This window comes from Eretmochelys imbricata, chromosome 9 (assembly GCF_965152235.1).
Source record: "Eretmochelys imbricata isolate rEreImb1 chromosome 9, rEreImb1.hap1, whole genome shotgun sequence".
Lineage (NCBI taxonomy): Eukaryota > Metazoa > Chordata > Testudines > Cheloniidae > Eretmochelys > Eretmochelys imbricata.
Window position 1 is genome coordinate 25053547 of NC_135580.1, and position 20585 is coordinate 25074131.

At 41.6% G+C, this 20585-nt stretch overlaps 1 protein-coding gene across 3 annotated transcripts in view; it reads left to right on the forward strand.

Moving 5' to 3' along the window:
• PLCH1 (phospholipase C eta 1) overlaps positions 1 to 20585 on the forward strand; it is a 131426-nt gene that overhangs the window by 82075 nt on the left and 28766 nt on the right. For all 3 annotated transcript variants that reach the window (XM_077826413.1, XM_077826414.1, XM_077826415.1), the window contains exons 7-11: positions 1319 to 1522; positions 8346 to 8466; positions 11166 to 11337; positions 15348 to 15455; positions 17786 to 17947. In XM_077826413.1, coding sequence (XP_077682539.1) covers positions 1319 to 1522; positions 8346 to 8466; positions 11166 to 11337; positions 15348 to 15455; positions 17786 to 17947 — 767 coding nt within the window. The remainder of the gene's footprint in view (positions 1 to 1318; positions 1523 to 8345; positions 8467 to 11165; positions 11338 to 15347; positions 15456 to 17785; positions 17948 to 20585) is intronic.

Sequence of the window (20585 nt, forward strand, 5' to 3'; positions counted from 1 at the left end):
CATTTCCCCATTCCTCCAAATGGTTCCCCCACCTGCAGGAACACTCTCCCGGGTCTTTGGAAAGAGGGATGTGGCTGCAGAGGCAATTGACATCCCTTCCCCGATTCCACAACGCATCCCAAGGAGTCAGGAGATATCAGCTTGCCGAGGGTCGCATCTGTGCAGGGCAGTTTTTAATGACAGCGAGGCATTGTTTGGATACAAAGTACCTGATTGTTTGCAGTGGTGTTTAGATTAAGATAAATAATTTTTAATCTTATCAAATAATTTGAAGAAAGGAAGTTTTATAACTTTTAATGGAAACAATGATGAGCTGTTTTGTTCTGTTTGTTATTGGAATGTTTTCATTTGAACTGCAAGAGACTGTGTTAGCATACAGTACTTGCCTAAGTCTGTGCATCAGATTTGGCCCAGAGAAACTCTCCAGGGTTCCAAATAATTTTTACACACAGATTTCCATCATATACTCCTTAAGGGCATGAAGGAAATGTATGATGTGAACACTGACTTGATAATGGGATTGCAGATCTCTGCTTTTCTTAGTCTTGCCATATTGCTGCCATTCATTATTTAAGCTTTCATATTTACTACTTGAATACAAATTTCTGCTCCCGCTATTCTTTGTTAATAGATGTCTTATGAATCCCTTAGCTCAGTGCCATTGCTGTCCAAACTCTGCTGGCTTTGATAGGCATGGATTTGTAAACATATTACTACATTGTTCTGTTTTGTTTGTTTTGTAGTTTGTTTAATATTTCTTGAGAGACAACAGTGCATGTGATGCTGTAGAGACCAGGAGAAAATGATAGACTTGTCTGGCATAAATGATCAGAACTCCCATTGACTTTAGCAGGTGTAACTCCTGTTGATGCTAGCAATGAATTTGGTCTCATAGACTTATAGACATTAAGGTCAGAAGGGACCATTATGATCATATAGTCTGACCTCCTGCACAATGCAGGCCACAGAATCTCACCCACCCATTCCTGCAATAAACCTCTCACTTATGTCTGAGCTATTTAAGTCCTCAAAGACTTCAAGGTGCAGAGAATCCTCCAGCAAGTGACCCGTGCCCCATGCTATAGGTCTTTGGCCTCACCTGAAGGAACTTGCAAAAGAAATAGACAAACCATAGATGGTAGTTCAGATACTCAGGATGGTGGATTCATCCCACATGACACAGCCATTCTTGGGTGGCAGATTAACACTGACAGGCTTTAGCATAAATAGTATTTATTTTATCAACCTGTGTATTCTACTAAGGTTAATCTGTCCAGGTACACTGCACTCTTGAAAAACTGTTTCTTTTTGTTCAAAGGTTTCACCAGCTTCATGCGCAGTTCTGCTTGTGATATATTTAACCCTTTGCATTCTGAAGTCCACCAGGATATGGATCAGCCCCTTTGTAACTACTATATTGCTTCATCTCACAATACATACCTGACAGGAGACCAACTTCTATCTCAGTCCAAAGTGGAGATGTATGCCCGGGTGTTGCAGGATGGTTGTCGATGCGTTGAAGGTAGTTTTAATGTTATTTGTTTGGGTGTAAAGCTCTATAAAGTCTGACAGACATTACTCTTAAGTTTTAAGTTTGGCACTGAATGTGCAAATTAATTTGCTCATATTTTACTTCACTATCTTCTTCACCTGTTTGGTAAATTTTATTTGTTAGCAATCTTAACAAGTAATGTTTGCTGTTGAGATGAGTGTCTCATACAGACAAAGCATAGCCACTGCTGGTTTCTCCTCTGCGGCCCTTTATTAAATGGCTCACCTTAACATTGGCTCTAATAACATTTTCCATGTCTTCCCCATTGTTCTCTTTCCTCCTGTTGCTTTTAGTAATATCTGTCATAGCCCAATAACCTGGTGTTTCAGTGTGAAACATCTCCGAGACTAAGTTGGTGGAGTTTGAAGTCAAACTCAAAGTTAATAACATCAAAATCACTGGAGTTACACCAGGGATAAATTTGACCATCTGAGTTTAATTATAAGAATCTCAGTCATTCTAGAAACTCGATGTTCAGATTTTCTCATCAGTAATAGCATTCTGAGATAGACTAGAATGTGTTAAGAACAAACACTGGGAGAACACAGGCTCTGCAATAGTTGTTTAGACCATTTGTCCATCTACTGCAGCAGCACTGTGCTTCCAGAAGTGACCTTTGAAGGTGGGGAAAAAAACAAACAATTGTGCAACACTGTACATCGTGGAAATAAATCCTTCCTGACCCCTGCAGTTGATAATGTACACTTGGGAAGCATAAGATACTGGGATATGTGCGACAATAGCAATTCTCACTATATATTTTAAGATAAAGAGGTACTGCCTTTAAGAGCTTTAGTAGCCTTTAATGCCTGCTGTAGAAGCAGGAGACACTGTAATAAACTTTTTTCTGGATAGTCCCCCCTTTTTCTTCATCACCTTGGCGGGATTTCAGACTAGCAGTTCCTTCTTTTGGCCTCTCTTTTTTGTTCTTTTCATCTTCTTCTTTGCCTTCACTTTGTCCTGTCAGTTGGGTTGGGTGGCTCTTGTTCTTTGTCTTCAAGTCTTCTTCTTAAGTCCATCTTCCAAACTGACACCACCCTTCTTCATGTCCTCCATCAGCGTCTCAAGCCACCTTTTTCTAGGACTTCCCACATCTTGTTGCCTCACATGACCCAGCTGTCTCAGTGATACTCCCTCAGCTTTTCCGTGTGGGGGGCTACCTTCATCATGTCTTGTACCATTTCATTACCTAGCCTATCAGCTCTTGTCTTAACCAGCATCCACCCAAGCATTTTCATTTTGTCAGTGTGAAGTAGTTGTTTTTCTCTTGTCCTCATTGGCCAGTGTTCCAGCCCATACTCATGGCTGGCCTAATCATCACCTTATACACTTTGCTCTCTAATTTACTTGGCATATTCTTATTGCAGAGCATCCACATTCCCATCATGGCTCAACACTGAATTGAGGTATTTAAATTGTTGCACAGACTTTAACTCTGTACCCTCTAGTTTTAGTGGCTTTTCGTTGTCCCTCTCAACGAAGCATCACATGTATTCTGTCTTTTGTCAGCTGATTAATAAGCCATTTTCTTCTAAAACAGCTCTGCATAGTTCTAGTCCCTTTCCAATTCATATTTATCTTCACAGCACAACATTATGTCATCAGCAAAAAGCATGCTCCATGGAGCCTCTCCTCTAATCTCCTGTGTCAGGGTGTTCATTGCAATCACAAATAGGAATGGGTTTAAAGCTGATCCTTGATGTGGACCTACCATCACAGTGAATGACTCATTGTAGCCACTGCTGCTTCTCGCTACTGTTGGCCACCCTAGTACATATCCATGTTAGTCTGAACATATGTCTTCAGCTGATTGTGCAACCATGGGCACCGCCACAGCAATTCTGTAGACTGTTGTAAGCCTTCTCTAAATCCACAAACACAAAGTGTAATTTTTGGCATTTCTACCTATGCTTCTCCTGCAGTATTCAGAGTGCAAACACTGCATCCATTGTTGACTTTCCTGGCATAAGCCTGAACTGACTGTTGCTTACTCCAGCTTCTCCTGAAGTCTTTTCTCAATAATTCTTTCCAGCCTTTTCATGATGTGGATCATTAACTTGATGCGTCAATAATTGCTACATTCTTCACATCTCCTTTACGCTTGAAGATTGGGACCAATGTGCTTTTCCTTCACTTGTCAAGCATTTGTCCAGTATAGGGAAGTAAGCTGAAAAAGTTAGTCATCAACATTACTCCCTCATGGCTAGGGCCCTACCAAATTCATGGCCATGAAAAATGCATCATGGACCGTGAAATCTGGTCTTTTGTGTGCTTTTGCCCTATACTATACAGATTTCATGCAGGAAGACCAGCGTTTCTCAGATTGGGGGTCCTGACCCAAAAGGGAGTTGCAGGAGGGTCACAAGATTATTTGGGGAGTGGTCACAGTATTGCTGCCCTTACTTCTGGGCTGCTTTCAGAGCTGGGCTCCCAGGCAGCAGCTGCCGTTCTCCAGATGCTCTGAAGGCAGCGCCACTATCAGCAGTATTGCAGAAATAAGGGCAGCAGTCCCACAGCCCCCCCTACAATAGCCATGCGACCCCACCTCCTTTATGGGTCTAGACCCCTAAAATTATAACACCGTGAAATTTCAGATTTAAATAGCTGAAATGAAATTTATGATTTAAAAAATCCTATGACCATGAAATTGACCAAAATGGACCCTGAATTTGGTAGGGCCCTACTCATGGCCTAATGCTCTGACTGGTTCAACTGATACACTGTCTGGTCCCACTGCCTTCCCACATTTCATCATCTTTACCACTGTCTCCACCATTTTGATAGGTCTTGTGAGGTTGTTGCTTGCAGACACGTCCCTCGACAGTTTCTTCACATTCTCTACATCGAGCAGCTTCTCATAAAATCTCTGCCACTTCCTAGTGATTTTGCAGATTTCCACCAGCACTCTTTCATTTTCACCTTTGACACATGTCACAGCTCTTAAGTGCTCTGTACTTCTTTGCCTTATCTTGGCTAATCTTTTCTCTTTAAGTAGCCTTGTGTATAAGGCTTTACATGACTGACTATTAGCTTCTGCAATGCTCTTTTTCACCATTATTTTTTTACCAGCTTGTAGTCTTCATAACTTTCCCCCATTCACATTTTCTGCCATCATTTAAACCTTTCCTCTTTCTTCCTTCCTGCCACATGCACATCGCTGGACCATCACCATGTCTCTTTGCCATGAAATTACACTCCTTTCATCTAGCCACAGGTAACTTGTGCACCTTCTGTAACTTGTTTGGATATTTTCCCCCCAAACTTTGTTGGTATCATCATGGTCGGTTTTGTCATTCTCCAACTTCTGTAGAACCTCATGCTTAAATCTCAGACTAAATTACCTTCCAGGAGCCCCTGCCACTTTATCCTTTGTTCCACAACTCATCTTTTGTCTCCCACTAACATAGTCACCAAAAGTCCATTTCAAGCAATCTTTGTTGGTCCACAATCTGCTCTCCTGGGATCACTTTACAGTCTCTCACATTTTTTAGATCTCTTCCTCATGTCAAAAAGTAATCAATCTGGCACCTGTTGGCACCATTCATTTATGTAATTAAGTGCTTCTCCTTCTTTACAAAGTATGTATGGACAACACTCAGTCCTTGGGCTCTGGCTAACTCTACGATATCCTCACCATCTTCATTTCAGGTTCCGAAAACTCATCCTCCATGGTGATTGTCATACTCCTTACTGTGTTCTCCCATCTGTCTGTTAAGATCTGCTCTGATAATCAAGTTCTCAGCTTTGATGGAATCTCTCTTTCTCCTCAACTTGTCTGTGAGGCATATCCACATATGACATTAAATATTCTAGCAAATTCCTTCTTTTGGCAGTTGTGGTGGTGTATGCACACCCCATCCCTTGTCAGGGTAGGCAGGGGGCATGCTGATACCACGGTTACAGCCTACCCAATTGTCTTGGGTCTCGCTACACTAAGATTCAAGGATCAGGGTCTGAGCGGCAGCCCTCAGGTACAGGGCAGCGTGGCCTAGCGGCCAGAGTCCATATAGCAGCCCCAGAAACAAGACAGCACAGCCTAGTGGCCAGAATCAATATAGCCACCCTCAGATACAGGGCAGTGTGGCCTAGTGGCCAATACCCAGGGGGCTGTCACCAGGGGGGTGGCAGCCTGGGTATTGGGACCCGGGCCCACTCTACTCCACCGGGCCCCGACCCAGGGCCCAAACAGTGGCAGAGTGGTCCACCACTGGGTCAGTGGGGAGTCCCAAGAAAACACGCTGACCTCACACGAGTGGGAGATACTACTTACTTACCCTCTCTGGGTCACTTCCTACCGAGCTTCCTGAAGCTGTAGTCACTGGGGCATCGGGGTCTCTGGGCTCCTCAGCACAGGTAACTCCCTGGGACTCTGATGGCAACAGGTCTCTGGTCCAGATTTCAGGATCTCCAGGTCCCGCAGGGATGGGCTGAGACAGCTTTTCAGCTGGAGCCTCCACCAAAGGTCCTTCCTCTCCAGCAGTCAGCCTAGACTGAACCGGGCTTCTCCCTTGTATACTAGCATAGCACTTGGAGCATGCCCAGTGTGGTGTGAGGGGTGGGACTTCTTCTGCCGATAGTGTGGGGTTAACCCATTCTGGCCTAGTGCCAGGTATGCACACCCCGTCACAGCTTTCTTTTGTTGTTGTTGTATTAAGCCAGGCACGAAATTCTTTATTCTTTTTTTTCGGGTGGGGAGGGAGTTCCCCTGAGCTTTTATAAATGAAAGAGAGAAGAAAAAAGCTGTATAGTGGAATAGAGGTAATTATCCAGATACTTTTAAAATTCATACACAGTTTCCTAAAAGAAGCTGAAGTAATTCTAATGGACATTGTATTTAGTGTCTTTTGAAAAATGTGTTATCATGATAATGTTGGATAAATAGACGTATTTGGGCTAGTAAGTTTTCATTATGAATTTGTTGTCTGTCGTGTAGTAAATTATGGCTCTGAGAACCAGCAGAGCGCCAGACAATGGGGTTAGCAACTGGAACTTATGAGCAGTAGTGGAGGATGGCATTATACCTTAGTAAGTTAATGGCTTTAGGAATCCTGGAGGGAAGCATGTTCAGAAGCAGCACTTACTTCCTCTGTGGAAAAAGCATAGCATGAATTCCCCTCAGAGCTTGATGGAGTGAAGCAGGAGTAGCGGGTATCCATTCCTCCCTTCCTTCTCAGACACCCCACTCACTCCTACTGGCATGCAGCACTGCTGTGAGCATTAGCAGACACCTCTGTCATCAGGATAATGGCTTCCATCTGCATGGAATATCAATATGGCTTCCATCTGCATGGATTGCAGTGGAGATATTGGTTCCTTCTGTGCTGCCAACCCTACCCCACCTGTAGAGGACCACTGAATCGAGAGGAGAATTTGGCCTGGTGCTTGGATATACCATTCAGACCAACTCATGTACTCTTTTCTCCTTAATTCTTGAAGATCAGGGTTTTGCCAGCCTGAGGAGTCCCTTAATTTTTTTCATAGAACTTTTGACACAAAATATTTCTCAATGTATGATCACATAAAGCAGAAACCCTGCTCATCATTGAATGAGAGTACTTTATGAGGAATAACATTTAATGTAATAATTTTCAAAATTGTCATGTGCAGTGTAGCTGTACCTGTGTTGGTTCCAGGATATTAGAGAGACAAGGTGGGTGAGATAATATGTTTTATTGGACCAATTTCTGTTCCAATGAAAGATATTACCTCACCCACCTTCTCGCTATTAATTTTCAAAAGGCAGAGCAATTTTAATGGCAATAAGCTTATCCTTCTGCATTATAATGAGGCTAATATTCAGAATTTAAAAAAACAACCTCCCTGCCCTGTAAAAAATGTATTATAATTGAGACCCATGAACAGATCTGGTAAGTTACATTTTTGAAACTGTATTTGCAAAGACCTAATAGAGCTGTTCTACAAACATGACTGGATAGGTAAACCAATTTATAAATAAATTTGTGATGAAACTGGTTTTCCTGTCCACTCATGTAGTGTATATGATAACTCTATTAACTTTTTGCAATGTAAGTAATTGCTTATGATTTTCTTATTTCTAATTTTCTTATGATTTGCTATTACATTTTTCTAGTCTCGTTTCTGAAATAAAATGATCTAAAATACTTTTTCATGAATGAAATGTGATTCACGTGTGATAGTAAATTGAGCGTCAGTTTGGTAATCAGAATGTTTTGGTACTCAGAAATGTTTCACATATTCATATACAGTATGGAGATGGTATAATATATAAACTGGAGTAACAGAGTGAAAATTGATTTATATTTCCCCACAAATAAAATATCCATATTCTGAGAGCAGATAATTGAGAAAATAACCATCTTTGATAGCATATAGAAAGCCTTTCCCCCCAGCCTTAATTCACATCAGTAGTCCTATTGGCTGAATGAAATTTACGGGCAGGAGTACACTGGACTGCTCACACAAATAAGGACTACTGATGTGAGTTAGCTTCTGCAGGGTCAGGTCCTTAAGGTTGAATGTTCTTACGGAGGCTTTTCTTCTGGTTCTGATGGCAACAGATCCTTGTAATTATACTTGAAGGGAATATAAATTTATCACAGTGTTTGTATAATAGAGATCGGTCTTCGGTTGTTTGCCGTTATGTTTTGTATAGTTTGTAAAAAATACAATATGAAAGTATCAATTTATTACACAGGATTCATGTCTGATTTACATGAACACATACAAAATTCCTCTCCCCTTCAGAAGAAAATTGTAAAAAATTTATAAGACACTGGATATTTTTTCATGTATAGTTTTCTTGTCTTGACAGTTGACTGCTGGGATGGTCCAGATGGAGAGCCAGTAGTGCATCACGGTTATACCTTTACTTCCAAAATACTCTTCAGAGATGTGGTAGAAGCTATCAGTAAAAATGCCTTTGTCAAAAATGAGTAAGTGCAATGCAGGTTCTGAGTGTAGAGCAGTCTACTTCTCTTGTGTAGTAAATCTTGTATGGAAATATTGTATCCCAATGTAAATTTCTTCCTTCAAACACACAGCGAATCTGATTATTTTCCCTATTGTTAACTTTGATTTATCTTTTAACAGTGTGAACATTTTATCTTCCCATTAATCAATACCCAGGCTACAGAGGATCTGTTATAAATCGCCAACTCAATCATCTTTTTGTTTAATATATGGAGATAGCCATAACTGTATACTTTCAGAGTTGTTTTGGTCCATTTTTAAGAAGAATTTTTCACTGATTTCCAGTGGGGAATTCTGCTTAAAAATTAGTGGCATGATGTTGCTTTCGGGGATAAGTGTCCTCAATTTCAGTGGCAGATTTGCCTGAAAAAGGACAAAGTTTTCTAAAATCTTCATAGTAAAAAAATCTAGGAAGTTCAAGGGTAAAGAAGGTAACATTCTGCTCATTATTTATCCTATTGTGCCTCAGGATTATAGAATATACCATATTATTAAAGTCAATCGTGATACTACCGCACCTACTGTAAGCACAACATGATACATTGAAAATGAAGGCTAGATCATTCCTGCCACCAAGATAAAAACTTTGGAAGCGGGGCAGAGAAGATTGAGAACTCCATGGGATGAACCTATAGAGCTTTTAAATACTTCCCTCTAGTGAGCTAGGTTTGCTGAGAGGATGTAGAGTGGCTAGGAAGACCAGCCCAGTGATTAGGGCGGTAGCTGAGAACTTGGAAGATCCATGTTCATATCCCTGCTCCACCACGGACTCTTATTCCCCTTGTGAGGTCTCTGAAAGCTGCAGAGGGGGAGATATCCTGTTTAGGGCAACAGTATTGCTTTGCATGCTAACTTTCAGAGCCCTAAGAGGAGAACGTGGTCTGTAGATCACTTGATCTCCTAACTCCTACTCCACACAGAACAGGGAGCCTGTGTAGTGGCCTCAGAGAGGAGATGGCAGACTACTGGGTCTGAGATCTGTGCCTGTATTCATGTGGATCTTGGCTTTGTAGACCTTCCCATGTCTATTCTGCCATCAAATTGATATTTACCCTCACACCAAATTAGCTGGAAAGCTGGTGGCATTTTCCACATGGGTTTTCCTTTCATACCTGTTTTACTCAGGAAGGGAAGGTAACTATCTATACACACAGAGAACTACCTGTGTGCATCTGTCTGTAGGGCAGAAGGCTAAAGCCAATCAAACAACTGATGCACATTGAAAAACAACGGGAGAGGGGATATTTTCACCCACACATGGTCTTACAAAGAGTGTCATGGGGTCCTTACTCTTTAGAGGACCTTGACCCATAAACAAACAACATGGATCTTCTCTGAAGCTACAGTGAGCTGTTTTTAGAAATTAGGTAGCTCTTGAGACCCTAATTGACTTCAATGATGGTGCAAAGAGTGCATGTCAGGGCAGAATTTGACTCTTGTTGTCTTTATTAATGAGATAAAAATATAGGGCAAAATTCTACCTGCAATTACACCAGTGTAAATCCATAGTGACTGTTAACTTCAGTGCAATTACTCTGGATTTGCATCAGTGTAACCAGATGCAGAATTTGGTCCAGGTGGTGTAGGGCTCAACCAAACTATGTGTCCCTCTGAGTTTATTCATTGGTTTTCAACCTTTTTTCATTTGAAGACCCCTAAAAATTTTTGAACGGAGGTGCGTACCCTTTTGGAAATTGTAGACATAGTCTTTGGACCCTCTAGGGGCCTGGGGACCACAAGTTGAAAACCAGTGTTCTATGGTAACAACAACCCTTTGCAGACCCCTTAGACACAGTCTGTGGACCCCAGGGGTCTGCGGATCATAGGCTGAAAACCACTGCATTAGTGTGATGGGTGCTCAAGAGAGCTGGACAGCCAAGTGGTTAGCATACCCAACTTCCAGCCCCTCATCTCTTTGTCAAAGCAGTAGAGGTGCCTGTTCTTGATTCTAAGCCGGGAATTTTCTGCTTTCTACCCACACCTGGGGCTTGGCCCTGAAGGGTGGGGTGGGGGTGGAGGGTTGTGAAATAGGGGGTCCCAGCACACAGTGCTGTGGGAAGCAGCACTGGCAGGATCCTCCCTGCAGCAAGTCCAAGTCCAGTGCTCTGGGCTACTTCTTATCTATGTGTCCCTTCAGTTTGAGGTATGGCCCCTATAGTCCAAACAGTCACTCCTTTAACAGAAGAGTTCAAAGGAGCAGAGCCTTGCAGGATGTGGTGGTTAGAAACACTCTGCCTGCGGACCTGACCTGCTCTGTGATCCCATGTCAGACTCAATCCTCCATTTGGTTTATTGGAGAAGAACTCTCTTTTGCAGCCTATCCACCACCATTTGCCTGGCCTTCTGAGCTCCTTTTAACCTGCTCCTGTAGTCCCAGAGGGGTAGAGTTACCTGGGTCCAGTATTGCCTTTCAACCCCTTTGGGCCCAGTGTGGGATTTGTACACCTCATCACAGTTAGTCAGTTTTCATGCTTTATTCAAGGAGATATGATTGTAATAGTATGATGAAAAACACAATTTTAAAAACAAAATTGCTGCTACAGAGACTGCAAGAGCAAGATGAATGTAAAACAACCTACTTTCTAAGTTGCATTATGACTGCCTGGTCATATATCTTGAAAAGCTGTTATGATGTCATCTGGGGGTTTTGCTTTTGTTTTAGGTTTCCAGTGATATTGTCTATTGAGAATCACTGTAGTATCCAGCAGCAAAAGAAGATTGCTCAGTACCTCAAGGAAATATTCAGTGACAAACTGGACTTGTCATCTGTAATCACTGGAGATTCCAAGCAGCTTCCTAGCCCTCAAAGTTTGAAAGGCAAAATCCTAGTGAAGGTAATTTGCTACCAGTATTATGTACAGAATGTAATAACAGTCAGTATATTATACTTATCATCCTAGCTCTTGTCCCCTCAGGCCCTAAGAACGCAATTACCAGTAACACAAGCAACAGAACAGATACAGTTAGCTGGGTTTTGATCTTGTGTTTCTTTTCACACAGACATTAAAAAGGTTTTATTTCAGACTTAGCAAGTATCCTGAGATACGTTTTGTAAAGTGATATTACCAGGCTAAATTAAATAAAATAATAATAACAGTAATAATTAATAATAATAAAAATACATAAATAATTTGTATTTATATATTATCTCACCTGAAGATCTCAAAGCATTTTACATCTGTTAATTACTTACACTCACAGTAGCCCTATGAGGTAGGAGCAATATTATTATATCCATATTTATAGCTGGGGAATATGAGGCAGCCAGGATCAAACAAAGAATCAATGGCAAAGTCAAGAATAGAATCCAAGGTCCCTGATTCCCATTCCCCTAATCTAATCTCTATCTATTCCATTTGATCTGTGGTTTTTCTAAGGTGTCTTCACAGTGGTGCTAAGCACCAGTCTGCATTATGATCCTAAGCTGGGAATTTTCTCTCCTTACAGTGTATTCTTTAGGCACAATATAGAAAAGAGTGACAAATCGTTTCAAATTTATGAGAAAAGCATTCTTTCCCTTCTCTTCTCACCTTCCTGCTGCTAAGAGCAACGGTTCATCAGATAAAAGCATTTTTTCATGGTACATCAGTTGTGGCTATGTAAGTGAGAAGAATGCTTCAGAGAAGAGCTAAGGAACAACAAGGGAAAAGTGCCAGTGTTGTGTCTTGAGATGAATAATTTGAACTTTTCAGTGTAAACAGTTCCTTTCTGAAAGGTATTTCAGAGAACTAGATGAAAATAATGAAATAAAGATGAAAATGCTAGATAGTACTTTGAGAGAATGAGTAATATGTATTTACCCTATCAGACTGCCTCTTTTTAATTTAATTTAGCATGGTGAGGACACTTCATTCTCTGTAAGCACAGAATTAGCTGTCTAAGCATGGAGCTGAAGCGGCCAGCATTTCAAAGTGACAAAGGCTGTTTTCACCATCATTGGAGACTGTTTGATTTCACAAAATACTGTAACTGCTATCCCATCTATTACTCATGTCAGCCCGGCATGTGAGAAAAAACAAACTTTGTTACTTATGAATCAGCAGCTTTTGGGGAAGTAACAAGCCAGTTCCACAGCTCCCTGCCATTATTTGTACTCCATTTATGCATTTGTTCATCCTTCATCCCTGAACAACATGTAGTGTTACTGTATTATCCAGACACTGAGCCTGATTCTCCCCTCACTTAGGGCTTATCCACACAAACACCTAGTTTGTGGTGGGCTGGGATGTACAATTACCCCACGCTGGCCTGCCGCATGCTAAGTATCCAATGTACCCTGCTGTTGTGAACTAACAGTTCTGAAGTGCACTTTGATCTACCCGCTTTTGAAACGGTGTCCAAGTAGACAAGCCCTTAGGTCAGTGTAAATCAGGAGTGGCTCCACTTTCAGTGGAGTTATAAAGGTGTAAGTCAGAGGTGAATCGGACCCTCTGGCTGGCAGACTACTACTATCCATTCAAAAAAATGCAGTGTTAATGTCCTGTTTATCTCGCGGTATAAATCTCATGGAGAATAATGTAGTTTGTGGCGGTATCTGGCATTGACAAATGTAGAGAGCCTAATCAGTGGTGAAGGTAAGCACACATCACAGCATACAAGTTTAATTTCCTAGATATTAACTGGCATCTTGATTTTTATTCCTTATCAGACCTTCTATTAATACACTGCTAGGTATCTACAGAACTGCACTTGCAAAGTGAGTGATCATATAGGAAAATTCAGGAAGATTTATTGTTCTGTTTACCATTAATCCTTCAAGCCTTGTATCCTGTCACCAGAAGTAGCCAACAAATGCTGCATCCATATTCCACCACACTAGCCAACTGTTCAAAGCTAGACATGAGCTTGGGGGAAATTCCTTCCAGACCCAAGTAAGACATATTTGCCTTGCAGCAATGGATTAGCCACTAATTTCAGACTGATGACTACACTCTGAACTGTACATGCAATATTTCTATATGCTTTCCTGCTTCCCTCACGCTAACTGCCAAATGCAATCAAGTTCCCTTGTGTCTGCACTTTCCCTGCTTCTGATGTAGAGTGTCAGCCTTAGTGTCTGATTTTATAACACAGAACAGCCTGCTGGAGGTGAGCATGAAACAGCTGAGTCTCGTTATACAAAGACATTCTGACAAAAAGGCTGCGCTAGAGATGGGAGAATGTCCAATATTTTTTTGAAAACGTCAGGATAGAAAGTTCTTTGAATCCTGCAGCTGACAGTGAATTCTGCCAGTCAAAAATTAGACTTCCCAAAGGGTTTTGTTAACCCTGCCTTTGAGGCAGTTACCTCTTGTTGCAGAAATTGACTGTGACATACTGAACTTAAGAAAGCTGAGGGCCTTAGCGGTTAAGAGCATAGATAATCAGCATCTTTATAATTGTGCCCTTTGGATGCCTCATATATCTATCTGTCTATATGCTCATGTCATCCTAAGTATTCTAATGGCTAGAAAATATTGCATTCCAAGAGTTAAGCATGTAAATTATGGAACCAAGTATTACTACCATTAGTCAGTGGAGAACAGAAAATGGAGTAATGCACAATACACTTTTGGGCTCTACTATTTTTAACACATGATAACTGAACAATAAACTGAATCTAAAGTACTCGTGGGGCACGTACTATCTTACATAAAGTCAATTTACTGCTAGAGTTAGGACCAGCACATTGCACAGCATTTATGCTGACTAGCAGTATAATGATGCTTCAGTGCCTAATGATTTAAAAGAGTTGCAGCAATATTCATGGCACGTCTGTCAAAAGCAGGCAAGATACAGATTTGCCTGTAGAGCTGCTCATCTTACTGGGAGAGGAATTCTTAAACTGTACATATTACCAATGGCAGCCCTTTTTTCATTTGAGTTTTTTTAAAAAGAGGCAACTTACTGCCAGGAAGGATTCTTTTTATTTTTCTAGCATCTCAAACTTCTTTAAGAATAGAAATGTGATGTTACCAAGACTCCAGAGATCATAGACAACCCACAGCTAAGCAATTCAGTACTGGGGGACATAACTTTAAAAGATTTGTTTTACATCACTTCAATGATAGCATCAGAGTTAGCAACTGCATGGTGTAATGAAAGGTAATAGGAAACATCAAAACATTAAATAGGTAGCATTTTCAAAATTCAAGGGGAATTGGCACCTAGCTTCATTAGGTGCTTTGAAAATCCCACGCAATATAATTAGCGCCTGTTACCAGTGCACGGAGAGACTGGTCCAGACTCATGGCGTAGTCTAAATCCATTGATGTCCATAGCAAGACTCCCATTAAGTTCAGTGGGCTTAGCATCTGGCCTTTGTGAAGGGCAATGATTATGAAGAACCTGTCCAAACTGAGATCAGAACCACACTGCCTACAATTGTGTTTGAACATTGTGTTTCTTAGCAAGGTTCTGAGGACTTTTCTACACTAGGGTTATATCTCTAAAATTTCCTACCACTTCACCTCCACCTGTGGTATCAGTAGTCCAACTACTAGCATAGACATAGTGTTGGAAGCTGCCAGTATCTTAAGTACCGTGCTACGTAGATCTGCTCTGAGCAAAATGCTCTTGGCACTGGCTGGGTGTATTCCATTAAGCAGATATTTTGCTTATACTGTCCCATTAACCAGCAGTCATTTTCCTTAGGATAAACTGGTTCCCTGGGAGGTATCTGTCAAAACCTAAATGAAAAATTCTGAAACCACATGGTCATGATCACAACTTGAAAAAATGTATTCTCCCATCAGACCTTATTTGGAACTATGAACATGAACAAGAATTTTAGCCTGCCTTCTCCCCAGTAACCAACACTAGCAACTTCTACATATATTATATATATTTTTGTGCTAATTTTTAGGGTAAGAAGCTACCATATAACCTTGGAGCTGATGCTGAAGAAGGGGAGGTTTCTGATGAAGACAGTGCTGATGAAATTGAAGATGACTGCAAGTTAAAGCTCTGTTACGTAAGTGTATAACAATTATATGGCACAATTTGCTTTCCCAATCCTGTGTTCCTTACACACCCTAAACTCCCAGTTAATATTATTACTGATATAGATTAAAATTTTTGAATTTGGATGCCTAAAGTCATGCACCTAAATCCCTATGTAAGCACCAGAGTGGTCTGAATTTCACAGTTCTAACCCATTCTTTTATTATTTCTTAGCCTTTTGTCTGTTTTCTCTTCTTTTTCTGTTGCCTTTAACTCCGGACCCTTTACTTACTCTCTCTTTTAAATATTTAACTCTGGTCTATTTTTTTTGATGCTTTAATTTTATTTTTAGCCATTTCCATGTTTGTTGCTACCTAACAAACAGTTGTGCAGTGCTGATGCACTCTATGCAACAGATGTCCAGCCCAGCAGCAGCCACACTTCACTAATTTAAAATTTTGAACAAGAAAGAAGATATTATACAGTACGGTACAAATAGAAGGGGCCAAATTCAGATTTGGCATCAGCAGATGTAACTCCATTGATCTCAGGTTTGAATTTGGCCCAGTGAGCTTGCTTTTTTATTTTACCCACACTCAGTCCCATATCATTTTAATTTATACTGACTGTTTTAATTACACACACACACACACAGTTTTCATTCATATTGAATGTTTTTACTGCAGACACACATCCCCATGTAGTTCTCAGTTATAATAAATATTTTGCAATAGCTTTTTAAACAGATTTTGTTTTGTTTTTCTTTATCATTTACATCTGCTGTTGGGAGTTAAACATTTCACAGGCTGACTTGGGAATCAGTTTGCAGATTTAGGTACTATAGATTCCCTTCTGAACTAGTTTAGAGAAAGCAGATGTTCACGCCACTTCTTTTCATTAATTCTATGCACAGGCACCACCTACATGTCAAGAAATCAGCAAAGTCTTCTCTATGAGTCATGTACATTGCATAAAGGGACTGAATTTCTCTCTCTCTCAAGACAGATAAAGGCAGTGATACTTAACATTGAGCAAGAAGATGTGATTCATTTGATTTTTACAAAGCCTTAGGCTTTCCTATTACTTTGTGGTCAGAATGTAGTGTGATGCTATTTGAGCCATATGGTCTACAAGACAGCCTCATGGAGAAATAGAATTTTGATTTGGGTCCATGAAGCATGAGGCAAAGACTGCTCGTTCAGTGACCCAAGAAGTTATGTTCCCTCCGTATTTCTTGCAGCTTGGAACTTTTTCATATTTAGTAACAAAAAACTAAGCTACAGTGAAGGTTGCTAAATGCAATTTAGGTCCCCGATTCGCAAAGCCTTTAGGCTGTGCTTAATTTTAAGCACTTGTCTAAATCTTTGCAGGATCGGAGTTGAAGCGAAGAGATGCCATTGAATACAACTATAAATATAACCCCAACCATTAAAAACTATGACATTTGCTAGGTAAGGTTAGTCAACCAATGGTGACCACAGCTTTAACTCCCCATTCATGCACCCACACCATTGATCAGAAACATTCTCAGTGACTGGCAGAGGCTATATTAGCTTTCCCTGGGTACTCCCTCCATCATATAGAATTATCTTAAAGGAGACACTCGAGGCAAGAGCTGCACTGCCAGGGAATGGGAGTCCTTAGACCCAACAGGGACGTACAGGGCTTCCTTGTGGGTGGCCCTGTGTCTGCCACTGGAGCATCTGCAGGATTTGGTAATAAGCCCTTACTTTCTTCCATAGGGGTGAACTCTCCCTCCCCCTCAGCAGAGGAACGAAGAGGGAATTCCACTCTGATGTGAGTCCCTTGACATCAAAAGTTCCGCTAAACATTTTTTTTCTGTGTTTGTACAGCACCTAGCACAATCGGGCCCATAGGTGCTATCACAATACAAATGACTATTATTAATAATAAAAATGCCTCATCTGTGTTCCATCAAGAAAGAGCTATAATGTTGCACTTAGTGCTCTACATTTTCAAAGGGCTGTGGCAACACGTCAGCTGTATGTTCCTCACTACATCTCAGAGAGAGTAGGTAAGTAGGTAAGATACGATTGTTCCCATATGGGGAAGCTGACACAGAGGTGCAAAATTCTGAGGTGATCTAAATGGTGACCTAAGTCAACGTAACTTACACATAAAAGGACTAAAGGGAAAAACATGGCAGGGAAAGCAGCCAATAGGAAGATGCAAACTAAAGCTTTTTCCATCATCCTAGTTGTACTTGGAAAGGGTAGGAGGAAATGTTGAGAACATCAATAGTTTGCTTGGATGGAAGCATCCATACTGCTCCATTTGGGTTACTCAAATAGGATTGGTGTGTCTGAATGTATTTTAACAGGATTTGTTTATTCATTTCAGAGTAATGGTACAACTGAGCACCAGATGGAATCTTTTATAAGAAAGAAACTTGAATCACTGATAAAAGAATCTCAAATCCGGGACAAAGAAGACCCTGACAGTTTCACCGTGAGAGCGCTGTTAAAGGCGACACATGAGGGCTTAAATCTAAACCTGAAACAGGTACGATCATTCTTTTTTCCTTCCTCGTGTTATGACAAATGCAGTAATATTAGGATAGTAGCAATATTCATTGCAGATTTGGCGTGTAATAAAAGCTCATAGTAATATTTTATAAACAACCCTTTAAATATTATTTTATCTAAAATAAGAGCTTGGAACAGTTATTTAAAAATGTTAAGAGAGGATTCTAGAACTGTCAGATGTGAAGGGTATATGTTAATCTGTATTAGTAAAGAAACTGCAGCAACTATTGGCACTGGAAGGGATTTGCCAGCATGGACTCATACGTAGATAAAGTTCACTAGTCACTGAGACTGCACATGGGTCAAAAGGTCCATGCTAGTGGGTCTCATCACATCACCAGGTCCTTTGGCATAAATTGTGTCCTGTATGAGGAAAGATAAGGGTAAGTGAAGGCTGGTGACAGAATGTGAGCGAAGCAGGTGCTTTAGATATGGTCTCACTAGTATGTGTCACACTGAGAGTAGATTCTCATCCCAATTACATGGGTATAAATCTGGAGTAACTCTGTTTAAGTGAGTGGCATCATTCTGGATTATCATTGGTGTAACTGGTCCAGTCAGTTTTTTATTCCAAACTGTGGCAATATAAGAGAGTGTGACCTCAGACATTAAATAAAACAGAAACAGTTACAAAATTAATGTAGTTTTACAGCTGTGTCTTTACTCTGTTTGCTTAGTGTAGCTTGAAACGTATAGTAAACGATGCTAACACTTTCCACTTCCATAGCTCCTTCAGTCTGAAGATCTCAACTTACTTCACCCACAATAATTGATTAAACCTCAAGGTGAAGTAAGCAGCTAGCCATTTTATACTGAAAATATAAACTGAAAACTGAAAGGTTAGATGAGTTGCTAAAAGTGACAGAAAATCTGTGGCGGAGCTGAGAAATAGATCCCTGGAGTCCTAACTTCCATTTCTATTTAGCCATGTTCCCTCCTGTACTGCAGGGCAGATTGTAAAAACCATTTCAAAGGGTTTAATTCTGAATCACTAAAATCAATGGGAGCAGAATCAAGAGAACTTGATTGTGTAAATGTGAAGCAAAGTATTTCTGCATTGAATTTTAAACATTGTCTGAGCTTTCAAGCATACGTGACGGGGGGCGACTCACCACTGCGGCGCCTCCTGCTGGCTGTCCAGGGAATTAGAGCTGCCCTCTGCTGGTGATGTCTTGCCCACTGTCACCTCTGTTCCTGGACCCACATAACTCCCTGGACCATGGCGTCCTTTTCATGACACTGCCCTCTGGCTGTGCCACACTCCATGTTCCCCCCTTCTGAGGGAACTGTAGTCCACTGTCCAGGCACTTCCTTCAGTGGCAAGGAGCAGGGGGGAGGGACCTGGGCCCGCCCACTACTCCAGGTCCCGGCCCATGGACCTTATATATAGCAGCCACTTACGGCATCCCCTCGGATTCCTCTGTGGATCTCCCTGGGCCACTTCCCTGAGGCCCCAGCACCCTCTTTTCCCTAACCTCAGGGCCTCAACCTGCAGCACCAGCCTACAGCACTGCTAAGTCTAGGGTGCTTACTGCCCTCAGCCTGCAAGGCAGCCAGTCTACCACACTCCTCAAGCTCCAGGGAGTGACTGACCTTCTCTGCCCTGAGGCTCTTTTTATAAGGGCCCTGATTAGCTGCTCCTCGTAGCCCCCTCCAATTGGCTGTCTCCTGCACAGCATCCCTCAGGTCTTCTCTAATTGGCTGCCTATTGCGCAGCCTCCCTAGGGTTCTCTCTAATAGGCTGCTTGTTGCGCAGCTTCCCCAGGGTTCTGTTAACGCTTCATGGTCTAGTGTGGGGGCAGACGCCCCATCACAGCATATTACAGTGAGTTAATAACCAGTGATACTTTCTTAGGGCCTGATTTACTAATGGGCATAGCATTTACTGCTGTGAGTCGCCCATTGATTGCCCCGAGATGCTGCTAGGTAATTTGAGCCTGCAGCCCACTGTCTTTCCCCAAACCTCCGCTACTGCTCCACAAGAAGGATGTGGAAAAATTGGAAAGAGTCCAGCGGAGGGCAACAAAAAATGATTAGGGGGCTGGAGCACATGACTTATGAGGAGAGGCTGAGAGAATTGGGATTATTTAGTCTGCAGAAGAGAAGAATGAGGGGGGATTTGATAGCTGTTTTCAACTACCTGAAAGGGGGTTCCAAAGAGGATGGATCTAGACTGTTCTCAGTGGCAGCAGATGACAGAACGAGGAGTAATGGTCTCAAGTTGCAGTGGGGGAGGTTTAGGTTGGATATTAGGAAAAACTATTTCACTAGGAGGGTGGTGAAGCACTGGAATGGGTTACCTAGGGAGGTGGTGGAGTCTCCTTCCTTAGAGGTTTTTAAGGTTAGGCTTGACAAAGCCCTGGCTGGGACGATTTAATTGGGGATCGGTCCTGCTTTGAGCAGGGAGTTGGACGAGATGACCTCCTGAGGTCCCTTCCAACCCTGATATTCTATGATACTGATACCGGGAGGCTGGATAAGGAGCACCTGCCTAAAGCTGAGCATCATTCTGGCAGGTTTATACTGCCCAGCCTGCTTACTTCTTTGAGAGGGAGGGAAGCTTTGATTGGAGGAGGGAGGGTAGCAGAACCTAGGGGGCAGAGCCTCCTGAACTG